The 20,069-nt window shown below is 32.4% G+C and overlaps 1 protein-coding gene across 6 annotated transcripts in view; it reads left to right on the top strand.

The window, feature by feature from the left end:
• The window catches only part of Unc-13-4a (BAI1 associated protein 3), a 301,637-nt gene that overhangs the window by 243,370 nt on the left and 38,198 nt on the right, over positions 1-20,069 (top strand). For all 6 annotated transcript variants that reach the window (XR_013080617.1, XM_076776805.1, XM_076776807.1 and 3 more), the window contains 3 exons: positions 3,471-3,638; positions 10,880-10,946; positions 14,047-14,236. Coding sequence is in view for 5 of the 6 variants with exons in the window: in XM_076776805.1 (XP_076632920.1) it covers positions 3,471-3,638; positions 10,880-10,946; positions 14,047-14,236 (425 nt within the window). In the remaining variant the exon portion in view is untranslated. The remainder of the gene's footprint in view (positions 1-3,470; positions 3,639-10,879; positions 10,947-14,046; positions 14,237-20,069) is intronic.

Raw genomic sequence — 20,069 nt, 5'->3', positions numbered from 1 at the left:
TTCTATTTCATAGTTCAAACAAAACTATTACTTACTAAACTTCATATTACAAACTTTCGTTTTCAAAATTTCATATTTTCATTTCGTTGCTTTCTATTCCATTCGTCATAGTTCAAACAAAACTGTTACATATTCATTTCATATTACAAAATTTCGTTCTAAAAATTTCATATTTTCATTTCGTTTCTTTCTATTCCATTTGTTATAGTTCAAACAAAACTGTTACATATTAAGTTACATATTACACGTTTTCAAAACTTCATAGTTTCATTTCGTTGCTTTCTATTCCATTCGTCATAGTTCAAACAAAACTGTTACTTACATATTAAATTTCATATTTCATTTTGTTACTTTTTATTCCATTTGTTACAGTTCAAACTAAACTGTTACATATTAAATTTCATATTACACGTTTTCAAAACTTCATAGTTTCATTTCATTGCTTTCTATTCCATTCTTCATCATTCAACAAAACTGTTACTCACATATTACATTACATATTACAAAATTTCATATTTTCCATTCGTCATAGTTCAAACAAAACTATTACCTACATTTTAAATTTCATATTACATGGAAGGGGTATTTTAGTACGAAGTGAGTTCTTTTGAACTTTCAAATTTACAAGGTTTATTTATATATGTTTCAGTGACATTTTGAAATTTTTTGGGCGAATGAAAGTTAAAATTTATGGCATTGTATACTCTCGAACATAGTCAAACATAGTTGCTTTTAAAAAAAGTCGTTTTCACAGTGTCCATGATTCCGGCCATTCTGTTTATTTGAAATGAAAAAACGTGAAAGATTCTTAATTAGTATTAGGCTGTCTATAATAGATACTAGAGGAAAAAAATCGACAATTAAAAAAATGGCGACACTTTTAAGTTTGATTATCGACTTTTTCATGTTTCTTTTTTTTAATTTTGAGAGCCTAAAGAAAGATAAAAAGTAAAAATTTTGAGTTGATTCTAGTACGAACTATAGTTACGCATCTACTGAATGTATATCTAAAATTTTAAGCCAATTGGTTAAGTAGATTTTGAGATATCATGAACACCATTCTGGCAAACATAGTTTCAAGAAAAAAGATTTCAAAGGTTTGTAACCCTATAACAGTGACGTTGACCATGACGACCATTAAACAGCCATAACTTCGTTAATTTTAGGAGTTCAGACATAAGATTTTTCAGATATTTTTCAAATTATATTCTTTAAGAAAATCCAAGAAAAAACAAATTTATTGTTTCAAAAATTCACACTAGCCCCTTAAAGTTTCACTCGTTTTAAGTCTTATAACCTGCTTTATATTTAATATTCTTGCAAATTAAGCAACCTTTACTTATCGTTGATACATAAAGAGCAACTGAACAAAATTTCATGCAGATCGAAAAAATCACAAACACACAGATTTTCAATTTTATTATAAATAAACGCTCTAAAAATTTATAATTTGGGGAGCAAGAAAGAATTTTTACATTTAATTTTATCCAAAAATTTGTTTTTTCTATTTACATATTAAGAAAATAATTTATTTTGAATTCTGAAATTGCAAACGTTTAGGCGTTTGTTAACACCGTTGAAAATCATGAATTATCAAAACTGTTTTAAAATATGTGAAAACGGTGGGTTGTCGTTTTGGACATGCTTGTTTAATTTTACTTAACGAACAATTACTAAAGCCACAGTTATTGATTTCGTTGTCACGCAGTTGATAGGTGAACGTTTGCTATGAGAAATGTGAAGCATGATTGAAGCGTAGGTGTACATGGTGTAAACATTTGCCGTGACAGACTGTGATTAGACTGGTCAAGCAGCTGATTCCATTAATGTCTGGACGTGTTTGACTTTCGCTCCATGTATTTACACCTCCGTAAACGCTCACTATATTATAGGTCCATTGACGATTTAATAATCATTTAATGCCTATCTTTTGCGTCACATCTCTCTCAAAACTAAACAAGACTTTTTTAAATCGATATGCAGAGTGAAACTTGTCCCATAAAACGATATTATTTTTACGTTGTGTTACATCATTTGTGATTACAGACTCTTAGTTTGATTTAAACTAATAATAATAGAGGAACAGTAGATAAGAAACAAAAATACAATCTAAATGTACATCGAAATTATTATGATTAAATGTCATCGAATTCTTAACTCTCCTAAAAACTATTGCACTTTCTATCTAAAACAATCTGTAAAATTATTTAAATTTTGTCATTCTATTTTTTTATATTTTAAATCATATAAAATTTTCTTAGGTGCAAGCCAGTGTCGTTTAATGTAATAAAATCATGTTTTTCTATGGAATAATAAAATCTTAACGTACATTTTATATTTCATATTGCACACACTTTTATGATGTATACAAAATTGTATAGAAGAGATGTGATGAACTATCTACTGAATAATTATGATAAACTTCGTTAAATATATGTATATATAAGATACATATGTTTATAAAATTTAAGTATGTATCTTCAACAAAATATCATTGTTTTCTTCTTTTCTGCCAGTAAAATAGATAAACAATTTATAGTATAATGTTATGATTTTGTTACGATTAAAAGTAATAATGTTCATAATCTCGTTTTTACGGATCGACATTACAAAATATTATTTTCTCGAAAGTAAAATTCATCGAATATGAGATTTCAGTAGAACGTCTCGTATATGGTCAGACAGTCTGAGCGCCCACGTAGATACTGTAGCTGAGGTTCATATATTTTTATGGCTTTATTGTCCTTTGACCATAACTGTTCACCTTTCTCCTTGCTTCTATCTTTCCGTCATAATTTTTTTTCTGCCGACGGTTCTCGCCAAAGCCAGACAAAATAAATAGTGCAATAAATAAAAAAACTACGAATGAGAAGGAATAACCTAGCGCGCGCCAGCAATTTATACTGATGAGCTGCACCATTCGACCATAATGAAACAATTTTAACGAACGTATATTAACGTAGGGACAGGAGAGTTAATTTATATTCAAACATTAAGCTCTCAGTAACCGGGTTTAAAATAATTAAATTTTACCATTAACGAATCCGTTTCGGTACTTTTTAAATAATAAATTACAACGCGGTCTCGCTCGTCCAAATATAAAATCTGAAAGGCAAACGGAGAATTACGGAAGTGTTGCAATTAAAAAATGAAAGTAGTAACTTCACTGGGAACGTTTTAAAAATTTCAAAATTACCTCATTTCTAACGACATTTAAGAGAGAAATTTCGTTTAAAAATCTTTCTCGAAAGGCATGCGAGTGAATCGAGTTCCATTTAAATGATATAAGGGCTTGGTGGTCAGTTAAAGGATTACGATGGGACGGTGGGTTAAAAAATAAAATAATCGTGAACATTTTTTAAAAATGGATATTGTTAATCTTCGAAAAGACATTTATAACACCGTATTTAGTAGATTTATACCGACTGACGCAATTTCCACTAAAATGCACTTTAAAATTATCGTTTCAGCTGGAGCAATTATACATAGAAGTTCTTTACACGATCGCCAACACGGTGGGCACTAGCACCGGACAGTACGCGCATTACAAAGAGGATCTTTACAGGTACGCGCAAGAGGCTTTCCGAGTTCCGCAAGATCAGCATCGTCGATATCTAAATATCGTGTCGGAAGAAAAGGTATTTATCCATTCTTCTCACAATTTAAGATTATTATGAAATTTCGTGTAACTTCGCAACGATGAAAAATACGAGGGTCGTTCAATAAGTCCTTAGAAAATCCAAGTACTGGCGCTCGTAGCACCCAAAATGGTTTGTTTTTAGTAAGCATCATGACTTACTAGACAGCTGTCAAAGTCTCAGTTATATCCACCACATGGTTTCATTTTTATTGTCGATCGAAGCAAGAAACTTACTCTTGCAAAATTTTTAGAATATTCAGTTTCAATTTCGCGCCTTTTTTTGTTATTAAGTAATGCCGCTAGGTGGCGTCGTAATAAGTTATGTTGTGGTGCCTGTTAGAATAATGATTCTGAAGGCATCTATACAAACTTGCGGGAATTAGGTTTTTACGAGTTAGTGCGGGTGAAGATTTATATATTTATTTCACTTGCTTTTATTTATTATTTATTCATTTTTATTAATTTAAACAAAAGTTTTATTCAGTCTGTCGCAAGCTCTCAATGTACAAGCTTATATACATTTGTTGTCAATAAAATGTTCAATGTTTAATGGTTAATTAACGTCTCTATTTAATTTGGCACAAAGTCTGCCATAATGTTTTTTTTCCTTCCTTCTTTCGTTTTTTTTGTTTTGTGTGTGTGTGTGGTTCTTTTGCTGTTCGGCTGAGTTGGAGATTTTGATATCTGTACGAAATAAAGTTTAATTATCTGGTCCGATGGTAATAAAAAATGTAATTTATTCAGGTCTAATAAACCATGCAGCGAAATTACAAAGGTAGCGAAGAAGGGATGTTTTATGAAACTGTTTTGATAGTAATACAGAAGCACGGGAATTCCCCGCGATCGACTGGCGAGCTTTACTTGGGGGTTCCCCTACGGTCGACCGTACTCCAATGTAAAGCACCACCGTGCAGCCATAAACGTGCTACAAATTGTCAAACACAAATCATGAAATTAAGATTCGAATTATTACAATATACACCGTATTCACCGTATTTGACCCCCAGTAATTTTTTTTATTTCCAAATTTTTAAAAATGACTCGGCGGACAACGGTTCACGTCGAACGAGGAGGTCACCGCCCAAACAGATACCTATTTTGAGGACCTTTCGAAATCTTACTTTTTAGATGGCTTAAAAAAGTTGGAGAAACGCTTGGAAAAGTGTATAGAGCTAAAAGGAGATTATGTTGAAAATCTACCTAAAATAATTTGTTTTTCTATCTTTTTCTAAGGACTTATTGAACGACCTTCGTATGTCATCCCGTTAACAAAATGACCAAGACTTTGAAACCTCGAAAAATTGGTTCTTAAGAGGAGAAACCACTGTGACGGCTGAAAATAAAGGCAATTTTCAAGAATTTTTTTGTCATAACTATGAAACTTTTTCTGATAAATGTTTAATGTTTTAGAAAGTACATTTCTTGAACTACTTCAACTACTACAGTTTATAAAAGCATTGAAAAATGGGTAAAAGTTAATTCAGAAACGTTAGAAAATTTAATAAATAGTACTTATTACAATATTTTTTTTTTGTAAGCTTTTGTTTCATCTTCCTTGCGTTTTAACAGTCTGTGCGATTCTTCGTGTAATTTCGTCGAAACTTCCACTTCGTCGCTTCTAGCGCAAGACTTTTGAGTTGCTAATTTAAGGAAGTCTTCAAGCGTGAAATGTGTTTTTTAAAACTTTCTTCGTAAATTGCTTGCAAAGAAACCATAACACCTTTTACAGTCAAATTTTTAATGTTTATTTATACATGTTTCAGTGATATATTAACATTTTTTGAACGAAAGAAAGTTAAAATTGCTGGCACTGTATACCTCAAAAACATAGTCAAATATAGTGAAATTTCAACTTTATCTCGATATATATTCAATCCACTTGAGTATGTTCCGACTAAAGATCATTATTTACAATGCTTTTCCATGTTGTGCAATCATTTTCTTTGAATTTTGCTTTTAAATTATAAAAATCTGACAAATTTCGGTGGCGCAATTTCGTGCAAATAAACTATAACACCTTTTGCAGTCAAATTTACAAGATTTATTTATACATGTTTTAGTGACATTTAAAAATTTTTTGGGCGAAAGAATGTTAAAATTGGTGACACTCGATAATCTCAAACATAGTAAAACATAATTTTACATTTCGTTCGCTACATCATATTATTTAACTGCACCATGGACAAGTAATAATGTTAGGTCAGACATTTATGCAAATAAATAATAGAGAAAACAAATGTATTTAATTATTGAAGAGAAAACATAGTTGCATTTTCAAAATGTACTCGTCTTATTTCACGATAAATTTGCTTACACTATTTTCAGTGGTGCTATAGTTATGCTCCACAGTGTAGCATCTTATCATTTTGTTCAAAAAAAATTATACATTATTTTGGTTTAAGGGGAGAAACCACTGTGACGGCTGAAAACAAAGTCAACTTTCAAGAATTTTTTAGTCGTAACTATGAAACTTATTCTGATAAATGTTTAATGTTTTAGAAAGTACATTTCTTAAATTACTTCTTATAAAGATTTCGTATAAAAATACTAATTATTATAACCATAACAGAAACCAGCGCGGGGGCCTCCAAAAATTTGTTAGAAACGGGCGGACGTGTGATTTTTCACTGAAAGTTATAAAATAAGAAATCATGCAATTTTCTTAAACTATAAGACAGTAGTAAACTAAATTTTTTGGCAAAATTAAAAAATTTCAAATCGTTCCAAAAAAATTATTTTTGGTTGCAGAAGTCAATTACAATCATTTTTGGTAAATACTCATACCCCCGAAATTCTACGTACTTTCGAGAAAAAAATTCATTACTGAAAATCTAATGTCTGACCATAACTGTTTCTCACCCTGAAAATTGAAAAGTTTTAAATCATTCTGAAAAAATTATTTTCGGTTGCAGGGGTCAATTACAATCATTTTTGGTGAATACCCCCGAAATTCTACGTACTTTCGAGAAAAAAATTCTTTACCGAAAATATACTGTGTGGAAATGTTTCTATAACTTTTTAACGAAGTCTCAATCAACAAATTGATTTTATGTATTAGTATCAGAATAGTATCAGGAACCACCATACAAAATTTTAAATAAATGGGATGAAAATTGACAGAGTTATTGAAAACCACCCAGTTTGAAAGATATAGTTTTGAAAAAAATACGTTTAAATTTTTGCACCAAATTATCTATGAAATAACGTTAGAGTTTTTAAACTTTCTAAAGGACATCCACTTCAAGACCCCAAAAAATATTCTCTGTAAAAAGATCATCGTCATCTCTTTCATTTATATCTCCTTTTTCCTTCAATCGAACGTCATGCGTCGTTGTTTTGTGATTTCGCTCAGCAGCGGAAAGGCGAAGCGTGTCCTATTTGAATCGATATGCGTCTGCCTATGGTCCAATTTTAATATCGAGGACCTCTATTATTTGTAATAATTCTGAATAGCCATCGTTAAATTGGACTACGACTAAATAAATCGCCATTTGGACCACTTCAGTCGTGATTCACATAGTTATCTCGATCAAAACACTTCCAGTTCATATAAAACCTTTATCACAGGAGAATTAATAAAAGCGTTTCAAATGAATATCCCGAAGTAAAGAGCAGTTAGTTTCAAGCGTTACGCATATTAGATTGTCTACATCTACTAAATCTCTTGTAACTTTGTCACTTTTGTGAATTTTACTTTAATATTTTAGGGGGTAATTCTTCATACTCCAAATATTGAGAAGAGGTTAAAGAAACTTCGATTTTTTCAATCTGTCACAGTGGTTTCCTCCCTTAGGAAAATTAAAATTAAAAAATTGAAAACTTGGAAAATGAAAATTGGAAAATTGTACGCCTGGAAAATGAAAATTTAAAAACTGGAAACTTGGAAAATGAAAATTTAAAAATTGAAAAATTGTAAAGTTGGAAAATGAAAATTTAAGAATTGAAAGTTTGGGAAATCACAATGGGAAAACTGAAAATTTGGAAAATAAAAATGAAAAATTGAATATTTGGAAAATGAAAATGGGAAAATTGAATATTTAGAAAATGAAAATTGGAATATGAAAATTTAATATTTGAAACTTGAAGAATCAAAATTGATAAATTGAAAGCTTGGGAAATAAAAATGGGAACATTGAAAACTTGGAAAATGAAAATAGAAAAATTGCCAATTATAGCACGCCTCTTGGAACTGAATATCTTCTCCCTGTAAAATTTCCCGACTTTAAGAAAAACTGTTTTGTATCATAACGCCAAACAATTTGTTCATCTGGCATCTTCTCGTATCATTAAAGTGACAAATATGTCGATTTGTAACAGAGTTACTGGGACACCGTGTATAGAATGTTCCCGTTGTTTGCAGAGCATCTATCTTACGAATGGATGGATTAAAGAAAGGGTGTAAGAGGAAAAAGATTCATTGTCTTTTGCAAGCAATACGTTCGCATTTGTAATGGTACCAATAAATTCCGAATTATGAAGCAGAACTCAAACATTTTTTATTAAAACGATACACGTAGGTTTATTTATATCGCACGGAAGGGTTAATCAAGGCGATTTTCAACATTATACATATAAAGCGATACTGTTCGAGGTCGCACGAGGTTGGTAATTGAAGACACAAAGAGGATCTAGTACACACTGCAAGTTGGGTAAAGTGTTAAAGTTCTGGAACTCTAATTGTCCTTCAACCTTGTTCCAATATACAGGGTGTTCGGCCACCAATGGGAAACATTTTAATGGGAGATTCTAGAGGTCAAAATAAGACGAAAATCAAGAATACTAATTTATTGATGGAGGCTTCGTTAAAAAGTTACTAACAATTAAAGATCCGCCCGTATTGAATTTTTTTCTCGAAAATGCGCAGGAATTCGGGGGTATATCAACTCACTAAAAATGCTTATAATCGACTAGTGCAACTAAAAATATTTTTTTTAGAACGATTTGAAATGTTTTAATTTTGTCCACATTCCTGAATTTTTTTCTCGAAACTGCGTAGGATTTCGGGGGTATGTCTATTAACTAAAAATGATTGTAATTGACTCCCCTAGCTAAAAATAATTTTTTCAGACCGATTTGAAATTTTTTTTTTTCGCCAAAAAATTTAAGTACCTTGTCGATTTTTCTTAAAAATTCTCTTTTGTTTTTTAGTAATTTAATTTGAAGCCCTATAGAAAAGTTGTCCAATACTTTTTTGTAGGTACCCATGGGCTCTACTTCAGAAAAAAGTTTCATTGAAATATATTCACTATTATAGGAGTTATGGTTGTTTGAAAATTGGACCACTTTTATGGAGGTTTTCTCATTTTAGGGTGTCAAGGAACAACTTTTCGAATATTTTTAGAATTTATACATATCCTACACTAAAATACGCGTCGTTTGTCTTTTTAAACATTAAAATCGGCCAATCCGTTCAAAAGTTATGATGTTTTAAAGATTCGCTTGAAAATTCAGGGTAGCATTTTTGGACTCACATTAGATTCTTGTTTAGGAATTTTTTTTATTGAAAATGCGCAGGATTTGGAGGGTATGTCTATTCACTAAAAATGCTTATAATCAACTCCTGCAACTAAAAATATTTTTTTTAGAACGATTTGAAATTTTTTTTTTTCACCGAAAAATTCAGACAGCTATCCCCTGTCGATTTTTCTTAAAAATTCGTTTTTAATTTTTAATAATTTTGTTTGACACCCTACAGAAAAATTGTCTAATACTTTTTTGTAGGTGCCCATGGGCTCTGCCTCAGAACAAAATTTCAATGAGATATCGTTACTATTGTAGGAGTTATGGCCGTTTAAAAATTGGACCACTTTTATGGGGTTTTTCACATTTTACCGGATCAAGCAGCAACTTTTCGAATATTTTTGCGATTTGTACATAGTCTCTACTAAAATACGCGTTGATTGCTTTTTTAAACATTAAAATCCTTCAATCCGTTCTGAAGTTATGACGTTTTAAAGATATGCATGAAATTTCAGAGAAGCATTTCTGGCCTCACATGAGATTTTCGGTAAAGAATTTTTTTCTTGAAAGTGCGTAGGATTTCGGGATATGTCTATTCACCAAAAATGATTGTAATTAACCCCTGTAACTAAATATAATTTTTTTAGTATGATTTGAAATTTTTTAATTTCATCTAAAAATTTCAGTACCTACTCGAATTTTTTTCTCGAAAGTGGGTAGGATTTCAGGGGTATGTTTATCCACCAAAAATGATTCTAATACGGCCCTGCAAACAAAAATAATTTTTTCAGAATTATTTGAAATTTTTTAATTTACTTTTGTTAACTTTTCAATGAAGTCTCAATCAACAAATTAGTATTCTTGATTTCCGTCTTATTTTGGCCTCTAGAATCTCCCATTAAAGTTTTTCCCAGGGGTGGCCGACCTCCCTGTATACTACACTCTCATATCTAGCTTTTTATTACCAATATCTTAAATATTATTATTTTGTGTACCTATAAAATCATTTTAGCAATCGTTTTTTATAATATAAACAAATTTATATCTCTAAAATATTGGTAAAAAATATTATGTTCAACTTCGTTATTCGAAATTTATTGCGTATCTTAAAAATTGTATTCCATGTAACAAGTAATGAAACTTTTTCATCGAACAATTTTTTAGTAGCGTGAGAGTGACAAAACTATACACAGTGAAAAATAAAAGCTCGAACAGGCTCCAAATTTAATGGGTTTTAAAGAAAAACTGTTTCACAACACAAATTTTTTATTATGAATATCCAAATTCAGGAACCTTAACTGTTGTAACAAAAATAAAAAAAGATTGTAGGATAAAAATTATGTTTTGACTGAATAAAACATTTCTAGTTACAAACAACGTTTATAAGTGACTAAAATTTCATTCCATTGAAAATAATCAAGAAAAATTTATTTCAGTCACTTATAACAATTATACTAATGTTGTCTACTTTACTTTTTAGTTTTCCCTATTATAATTCGTTTTACATTATTGATATTTATTATCAGTAATTTGAATCAACAGTTGTAGTATTGCCAATAATAAAATAAAAAATTTGGGTCAAATGTATTGAAAAAAAATAAATAATGATTATTAGACAATTAAAAGGTTTAGTGTCGTTTTTCGAGAATTTTTATTTTTAACTAAAAGTAACCTTTTGTCGATCCTTTCATACAAATTTTTTGGATAGCTGTTATTCTTGATCCCTCTACAGAACCGATTATGGCGGCTTATTCAAGATGTCCTTCGTACATTTTTCAGCCTCCCATTGTTGTCCTAAGCGTGGTCGTCGTTCAAGCCGAAGGACTGGAAGCCAAAGACGCAAACGGTGAGAATTCAGTTTATACGTTTATCGGGTCGACAGAAGCTCGAATGAATTTTCTATTGAATTACAAACATAAGCCCGCCAGAGTCGCCGATGTCATAAACTGTGACGCATATGCGATGGAAAATGACGCAGCTTTCATCGTTGCTCCTCTTTTCAATATATCAGCCATTTTGCAAATCGCACGCTGACGAGTCAAATAAAGACGACAACAATTTCTGTTTAATCTTTCTCGATAGTAAACAGTAACACATCGCGTTCTACGAATTACATAAAATCCTTCATATTCCATTGCAATAAGAAATTTGTTATTTATTATATCGAATATCATAGTAACATAATAATGCTCCGGGAAGATATGTTCGTGATTGCTTTTTTCTTTTTTATTTAATTTTTATTAAGGTTACTTACTATTAGCATTTATATAAATTACAAAATTATTATTTACAATTTAGTAGATTTATATGCTCAAAAAGTTTGCTATATTAGAACATGACTTCATTCTTTTAGGCATCCATTTATTTCATATAAATTTGTTGGAAAAAAATGGTTCAGTGGGAACAAACGTATGGAACACAGAAATAATATAAATTCAGCTTGGAAGCCGAGCACTACTCGAGCTCAAACAGAACTTAAGGAGATATTGCTGTCTAGACTGTCAATTTCACGGCCCTTTTTATGATTCTTTTTTTAATGATAGATAGGCTGTTTTGTACTGAAACTTTGTAGATATATTTATTCATCTTATAAGCATGTACAATATTTTTTTCATGGAAAAATATTAAAAATCGTGGGAATTATAACTTCTTATTTAATGGCTCTTTTGGAAAAGGTGCTCCAATGGCTTCCAGGATTCCAGATAATTTGAAACAGAGGGGGTTAAAGTATCTTCATAAGGAAGGTTGTAGTTATAGCAGGAACTAGGGAGAAGTCAAAATCCTGATAAATAAAGAAATGGCAACGCTTCAAGTTTCGAATTTCTATTTGTTAATCGTTCTTTTGCCCTTAGCGTAACAAAAAAAAATTGTAAAACTCAATATTGTTTTAAATCTCTAGTTCCAGCTATAAAGGCGTGTCTGCTGAATATTCTCTCCAAATTTGAAGTCGATCGGTTTGCTAGATCTTGAAATATCATGTAAGCCAGTTAAAATGCGTTTTTTTAAACAAGAAGCTATAACTCCCGCAATTTTTAATACTTTTTGATGAAAAAAATACTGTACATACCTATAAGACAAATAAATATATCTGCAAAATGTCACTACAAAACAACCTACCTGTCGTTAAAAAAAAAATCACAATAAAGGCCGAAAGAATGATAGCCTAGACAGCAATACCTCCCTTAAGATGGTATTGCTATCTAGACTGACATTCTTTCGGCCATCTTTGTGATTTTTTTTTTAATGACAGGAAGGTTATTTTGTAGTGAGATTTTGCAGATATATTTAGCCATGTTATAAATATGAACAGTATTTTTTTCAGCAAAAAATATTAAAAATTGTGGGAGTTATAACTTCTTCTTTAATGGCTCTTCTGAAAAAGGTACTCCACTGGCTTCCAGAATTCCAGTCGATTCGCTAATCTGAAATAGAGGGGGAAAAAGTATCTGCATTAGGAAGGGTGTAAATATAGCAGGAACTAGGGAAAAGTCAAAATCTCGATAAATAAGGGAATGACGACACTTCAAGTGTCGAAATTCTTTTTCTAACTTTTCTTTTGTCTTTAATATATTTAAAAAAATAGTAAAACTCAACATTTTTTAATTCTCTAGTTCCAGTGATAAAGGTGAAAAAGTGTTTTTTAAACTGGCTTCCATGATATTTCGAGATCTAGCAGACCAATTGACTTCCAAAGTGGGAATATGCAATAGATATGCCTTTATCGCTGAAACTACAACTTTTTTTAATTTTAAATGCATTTTTTAAAACTGGTTTCTATGGTATTTCGAGATCCAATAGACCGATTGATTTCAAATTTGGGAGAGTATTCAGTAGACACGACTTTATCGCTGAAACTAGAGATTTTAAAAAATATTGGATATTACTATTTGTTTTTCTATTTTAAATGCATTTTTTAAATTGGTTTCTATGATATTTCGAGATTCAGCAGACCAATAGACTACAAACTAGGAGAGAATATTCCTCAGACACGTTTTTATAGCTGGAATTAGAGATTTTTAAAAATATTGAGTTTTACTACTTTCTTTAATATTTTTAATGCGGTTTTTTAAACTAGTTTCAATGATATTTCAAGATCTAGCAGACCAATAGACTTCAAATTTGCAGAGAATAATCAACAGACACGCATTTGTATCTGAAACTAGAGATTTTTTAAAATATTGTGTTTTACTACTTTTTTAAATATTTTTAATGCGTTTTTTTAAACTAGCTTCAATGATATTTCAAGATCTAGCAGACCAATAGACTTCAAATTTGCAGAGAATAATCAACAGACACACATTTGTATCTGAAACTAAAGATTTTCAAAAATATTAGATATTACTATTTGTTTTTCTATTTTAAATGTATTTTTTAAAACTAGTTTCCATGGTATTTCGAGATCCAATAGACCGATTGATTTCAAATTTTGGGAGAGTATTCAGTAGACACGACTTTATCGCTGAAACTAGAGATTTTAAAAAATATTGGATATTACTATTTGTTTTTCTATTTTAAATGTATTTTTTAAAACTGGTTTCTATGATATTTCGAGATTCAGCAGACCAATAGATTTCAAATTTAGAGAGAATATTCAGCAGATACGCCTTTATCGCTGGGACTAGATATATTACAAAATATTGAGTTCTACTATTTTTTTTTAATATGCAAAAATCAAATGAAGGTTTAAAAAAAGAAATTCTAGACTTCAAGTGCCACCACTCTTTTATTTATCGAGATTTTGACTTCTCCCTATTTTCTGCTATAACTACACCCTTTCTAATGAAGATATTTTTGTTAAAAAAATCTTCAAAATTTCACCCTTTATAGTATATTTGATAATCATGAAAGAGGAGAGAGGCTGGTAATCGAAAACTTCGTCCTGTAATTATTTACGAAATTGTAGGAAAGAGGATTATCTCGAATGAAATTAGCTACATTTTGTTCAGGATTCAGCGACCCTTATTGCATGCTGGGAATCCAACCGGGTAGTACAGGTGCGCCATTGAGTCCACAGACGAATTTAACAGCGCACTCACCCCATACACCACCAGCGTCGCCGAGGCAAGCGATACGAGCCCTTTCCGATGGCGGTGAAACTGAAAATTCACATCACGAGAAGCTGCGGAAGCACCATAGGTAAGTCGTTGGAACAAAGCGTTCGTTTAAATGGACCAGCGATCGATCGCATGCGCTAGATCAAATATTTCGTATCTCGAAACTTCAAGTTGTAAAATTTAAAGTAACCCCGAACATGAAAATAGGTCTTTGAAATCTTTAAAGTTCGACGCTTTAACGCTGTAACTTTCTCGTTGTGTTCCCTTCGAAATTCAGAAGCCTTCATTTACGGCTTGACGTTCAATTAAAAAATTGAAATCTCAATAACCGAAGTAGAATTAGAAATTTTTGGATAATATACGGGGAGTTCGGCTACCTCTGGGAAAAATTTTAATGGGAGATTCTAGAGGCCAAAATAAGACGAAAATCAAGAATACCAATTTGTTGATTGAGGCTTCGTTAAAAAGTTATTACCGTTTAAAGTTCTGCCTGTATCCTCTATTTTCCATTAATACGCATTGTTTGAATTTTGAATCACTAAAATACTTCAATCCGTCCAAAAATTATTACAATTGATTCCCGTAACCGAAAATAATTTTTCCAAAATGATTTGAAACTTTTCGATTTCACCGAAAAATTTTAGCGAATTTTTCTTAAAAATTCGTTATTGATTTTTAATAAATTTGTTTGACGAGCTACAGAAAAGTTGTCTAACACTTTTTTGTAGGTGCCCATGAGCTCAACTTCAGAAAAAAGTTTCATTGAAATATGTTCACTGTTGTAGGAGTTATGGCAGTTTGAAAATTAGACCATTTATATGGGGGTTTTCACAGTTTATGGAGTGAAGATATAACTTTTCGAATATTTTTGGAATTTCTATACATTTTTTACCAAAATACGCGTTGTTTGCCGTTTGAAATATTAAAATCCTCCGGTCCGTCCAGAAGTTATGATTTTTTAAATATACGTATAAAATTTTGGGGAAACATTTCTGGCCATACAGTATATTTTCGGTAAAGAATTTTTTTCTCGAAAATACGTAGAATTTCGGGGGTATGAGTATTCACCAAAAATGATTGAAATTGACCCCCGCAATCGAAAATAATTTTTTCAGAATGATTTGAAACTTTTTGTTTTTGGAAGTAGAATATTCCTGGTCAGACATTATATTTTCAGTAATGAATTTTTTTCTTGCAACTGAATAGAATTTCGAGGGTGTGTCTATTGATCAAGAATGATTGTAATTGACCCTTGCAACCGAAAATATTTGTTTAGAACGATTTGAAATTTTTTGTTTTTGGAAGTAGAATATTCCTGGTCAAACATAATATTTTCTGTAATGAATTTTTTTCTCGAAAGTGCGTAAGATTTTGGGGGTATATCTATTCACTAAAAACTATTGCAATTGACTGCTGCAACTAAAAATAATTTTTTCAAAGTGATTTGAAATTTTGTAATTTAATTTTTTAATAACTTTGTAACGAAGCTTCAATCAAGAAATTAATATTCTTGATTTTCGTCTTATTTTGGCCCCTAGAATCTTTCATTCAAATTTTTCCCAGGAGTGGCCGAACATCCTGTATAATTCTAGACGCTCGTTGGGTGTGACTTCGTTAAATTGAATTAAAGAAATATTCTCTGTTAGCAAAAGATTGATTCAGAATATATAAGCTTTTAGTAATTGAAGTAGAATTAAAAAATCGTGGAAAATATAGAATTTTAGATACGATTTGCAGTAAATTCAAGAGATGTAGATATAGAAACTTTTAATAACTGAAATAGGATTAGAAAACTACGAATGGAATAGAAGTTTAGTAAATGTAACTCGTACAGCTTATTTTGGATTAAAACAATCACATTTTCGAATATTTAAATGATATAGTAAAGTGAGAATCATTGATAGAGCTCCTAGAGAAATTGTAACGATTAACTAGAGCGGTATTCGAACGAAAGCAACTTACTCGAATGAAAACTTAACCCTGTGTCTCTACAATCCTATTAGTTGTAGTAACGATAATTGAATAAAAACTTGTATTCCTGTAAAATTTTAAAAGGCTCATATTTTTCTTGGTAGTATTAGAAATCTTTAATGAACGAATCAAATGAAATATATATTATAAACGAAAATTTAAAGGATGCCAAAATGGGTCTTGACAGGGAATTTGTTTTACAACAAAATAATGACTCCAAAAACGTGGCTAAAAAAACTAAAAAATTTATTGGACATTTCTGTATAAAATTCTAGAATGGTTACCTCAGATTGAAAATTTTTGGTATACAATAGATGTTAACGTCCCATTGGAATTGGTATTTGAAATTATACACAAAAATTATATGGAAAACTTAATAAATAGTATGCCACGATGTTTACAGGTGGTAATAACAAAACATTAATTTTTCTTTATGATGTGTTCCATATGTCCACTAGGGTGGACCTTATTTTAATTGTCACACTAAATGAAAAAGTAACCTATGAGAAATCGAAAATTTTTTATTTTTATAACCCGTTTTTCTCCATTCACTATTATACCATTTAGTATCTCTTTGAATTCGTCTTTTTACACTTTATAAGGATATAGCAACAAAATCTAGAATTTTTAAAAGTCGCTTTTAACTTCGATAAAAAACATTTTTTTGTCAGACCATCGAAAAGGTTGAAAAATCGTGGAATCTAATTCGTATCTCACCCTGTCTAACAATAAAGCTATTTTGATTCATCTCTGTTTCTAGCTATTTCCACTGTTGGCTCCCACAAAGTTTGTGAAGCCAATTATTTAGCAAATAGAAAAGAAAACAACACTTATTTGCCAACACAATAATTTATTAACAATTCGGATGTATAAATATAAAACGAGTTAATAGAAAATATTCAGTGCGGATATACACAACGGTTCAATTCGTACAAGTTGAAAATCTGAATCTAATCCTTTAAATCTTGAATTCTGAGCTCGTCCTGTTCGATCGCTGTTTAAATATAAAAATTCTATTATGGGGTGTGTCTTGATTGGCAAATCGTATGGGTCAGTCCTTCTTAAACTTTTAGTCCCACCCACTGTGGGGGTAGTAAGATTATAAAGTTGCAAATTCCATAAATTTGAGTAAATCCGGTAACTTCTGTGCTATCAAGTAATTTGCAGGGTTTTAAATCCTCGTATTATTAATATTTAAAAGAAATTAAGAACGCGTCCTAAGCTGTTTAACAGTAACAATGTTTGGAAGTCCAAACACAGGGTGAGGCACAAATTAGTCCCCACGATATTAATAATATTTAACCGACAAGAAATTGCAGTTGCTTAAATTGAAAAACAAATTGATTCCCGATAAAAAAATTAAAACTTAAGATCACGTTCATTTGTTTACATCTAAATACTATAGTTACGTTCTGAAGTGAACAACTATTTCAACTACTGTAAAAGAATATCTTAAGTTCATCCTTCGTTTATTTACGTCGTATCTCCGGAAGGGTGCTTTAAAATCATTTTAAAGCGAAAATGGCTTTAGTATACGAGGGTGGTCCCAGAAGTACCCGACCTAACAAAAAAAACACAAGAAATTTGGGAACAAATATCTTTATTTTTCAACATAATCTCCTTTTAGCTGGGTACACTGTTCCCAGCAGTGCTCAATAGCTTCGATGCCCTGTTTATAGTGAGAACCATCGAATTCCTCAAAATAGCCATTAACCGCAGACTCCACCTCTTCATTATTGGAAAATCTTTTACCACCGAGCCATTTTTTCGAGTTTGGAAAGAGAAAATAATCGGAGGGGGCTAAATCTGGCGAATAGTGTGCGTGAGGGAGCAATTCGAACTTTAACTCCTGGATTTTGGCCATCGCAATAACGGATGTGTGAACTGGTGCATTGCTTGGTGAAACAGCACTTTCTCTTTCGCCAAATGCGGACGTTTTTCCTTGATTTTGCCACCCAAACGCTGCAATAAATTCCCATAATACTTGCCGTTGACTGTTTTTCCTTTTTCAAGATAATCAATGAAAATTATTCCACGCGCATCTCAAAAAACTGACGCCATGACCTTGCCAGCAGATGGAACTGTCTTCGCCTTCTTTGGAGCTGGTTTTCCCTTTACAGTCCATTGTTTCGACTGTTCCTTCACCTCAGGTGTGAAGTGATGAACCCAGGTTTCATCCATGGTTATGAATCGATGCAAAAACTCGACTTTATTCCTGTGAAACATCACCAAACACTCGATTGAAACATCCTCACGACGCTGTTTTTGTTCCGTTGTGAGCACCCATCTTGTTGGGGCTTGTGGTGATCGTAAGATCTTCAAGCCTTTGGTGAGCTTGCACGTCAAGTGCCGACTTTACTCGAAGGACCAGCGTTGCACGTTGTGTGCTGCCAAAGTTCCAATTACTCGTACGTCTGTTGTACGTCTGGCCTTGATTACAAAATGCGGTGGCTTAAATGTAACTTGAGGTAACAAGACGGTGGTCGACACGTCTCAGGTACCGGCGGAAAACCCCTGACCCAACGGTGATGTCAGGCCGCGCGGTCACTTACTTGATTAGTGTCGTTAATGGCTTTAGGGCTCCATTGCCTTAAGGGCACTAACGAAATGGCTTTACAATCAAAATTTGTATTCTACGCTAAACACATCTTGCGCACAGCTTTCTCATATCCAAATTTTCAGTCAATATGCGTTGTACAGCACTTTCTGAAATGTCTACCATATCTGCAAGCTCGCACACTTTTCAGTCGACGATCGTCCAATACCGTTTTGTGGATTTTCTTCGCCATTTCCGGTGTGGTCACTTCATTTGGTCGACCACTGCGGTGTTCGTCTTGGCAGCTCGTTCGGCCTCGTTTAAATTCTGCCACCCAATATTTTATTGTTGTAAATGAAGGAGCAGACTCCCCTAGAATAGAATCTAGCTCAATTTTGATATTGGTTGGACTGAGACCTTTCAAATGAAAATATTGTATCACATAACGATGACCAATTTTTCCATATTTACAAATTCACTGAGAGCGTTCACTATTAATGGCTGTCAAACAAATACTAAACAATGTAGTGTCTTCGAACTTGAAAATTAAGCTTTGTAAGGTACTTCCGATCATAGTCATTCTTTTTAACAATAACCGCCATCTACACCTCGGGCCAGGTACTTCTGGGACCACCCTCGTAGATCAGTTTCTTATTATCCAGTGAAGCAGTAAGATGGTAAAATTGCAAATTCCTTAAATTTAAGTAAGTCCAGTAAATTCTGTGCTATTAAGTAATTTGGAGGGTCTTGAACCCTCGTATTATTGATATTTAATAAAGAACGCGTCCAAAGCTGTTCGACAGTAACACTGTTTGGAAGTCCAAACATCCGCAACCTGTCCACTTACTTTTCCCCTCGACTGCTCGTCCGCCAGTGTTCGTCGATTTTCGCTAATCGCGATCGAAGAAGACTCTCGTTCGCGATCGATTAATCCTATTAGGTGGTAGTTGATCGATCGTTCGGAGATGTTGGGCGATTCGTGGGGCAGGAGAGGCGCGTTCTCTGGACGGTACCGCGACAGACATTTTCACAATGAGACGCGATAACAGCGAGGAGTTGCCGGATGCTGCAAGTTCTGTCCGCGACGGTTTGCGGCAGAATAAGGCCGTCGTGCATTCAGAATCGCGCATTTCGCGACCATTGTCTTTCTCGCGGCATCGGGGCCAGTAAAGCGATTAATTCAGTCACTACGCGTCAACTCGCGGTACCAGAGCCACGTTCGACCACGTGCCATCGGTGTCACATTTTCGTCGTTTCCGGGCCAAATTCTAGACAGCGATCATGCCGAACGTGGAGAAGCTGGCCATGAGACAACTGGAAGCGCTGTAAGAACTATTTTCGCGATGACGCACGGTGCTCGAAAATGGCAATTCAGACGCGAAAAATTATATTTCACCCTGAAAGTGCA

This window comes from Colletes latitarsis, chromosome 11 (assembly GCF_051014445.1).
Source record: "Colletes latitarsis isolate SP2378_abdomen chromosome 11, iyColLati1, whole genome shotgun sequence".
Taxonomy (NCBI): domain Eukaryota; kingdom Metazoa; phylum Arthropoda; class Insecta; order Hymenoptera; family Colletidae; genus Colletes; species Colletes latitarsis.
The sequence above is the reverse complement of the archived record's forward strand: the minus strand, read 5'-3'. Positions and strand labels throughout refer to the sequence as shown.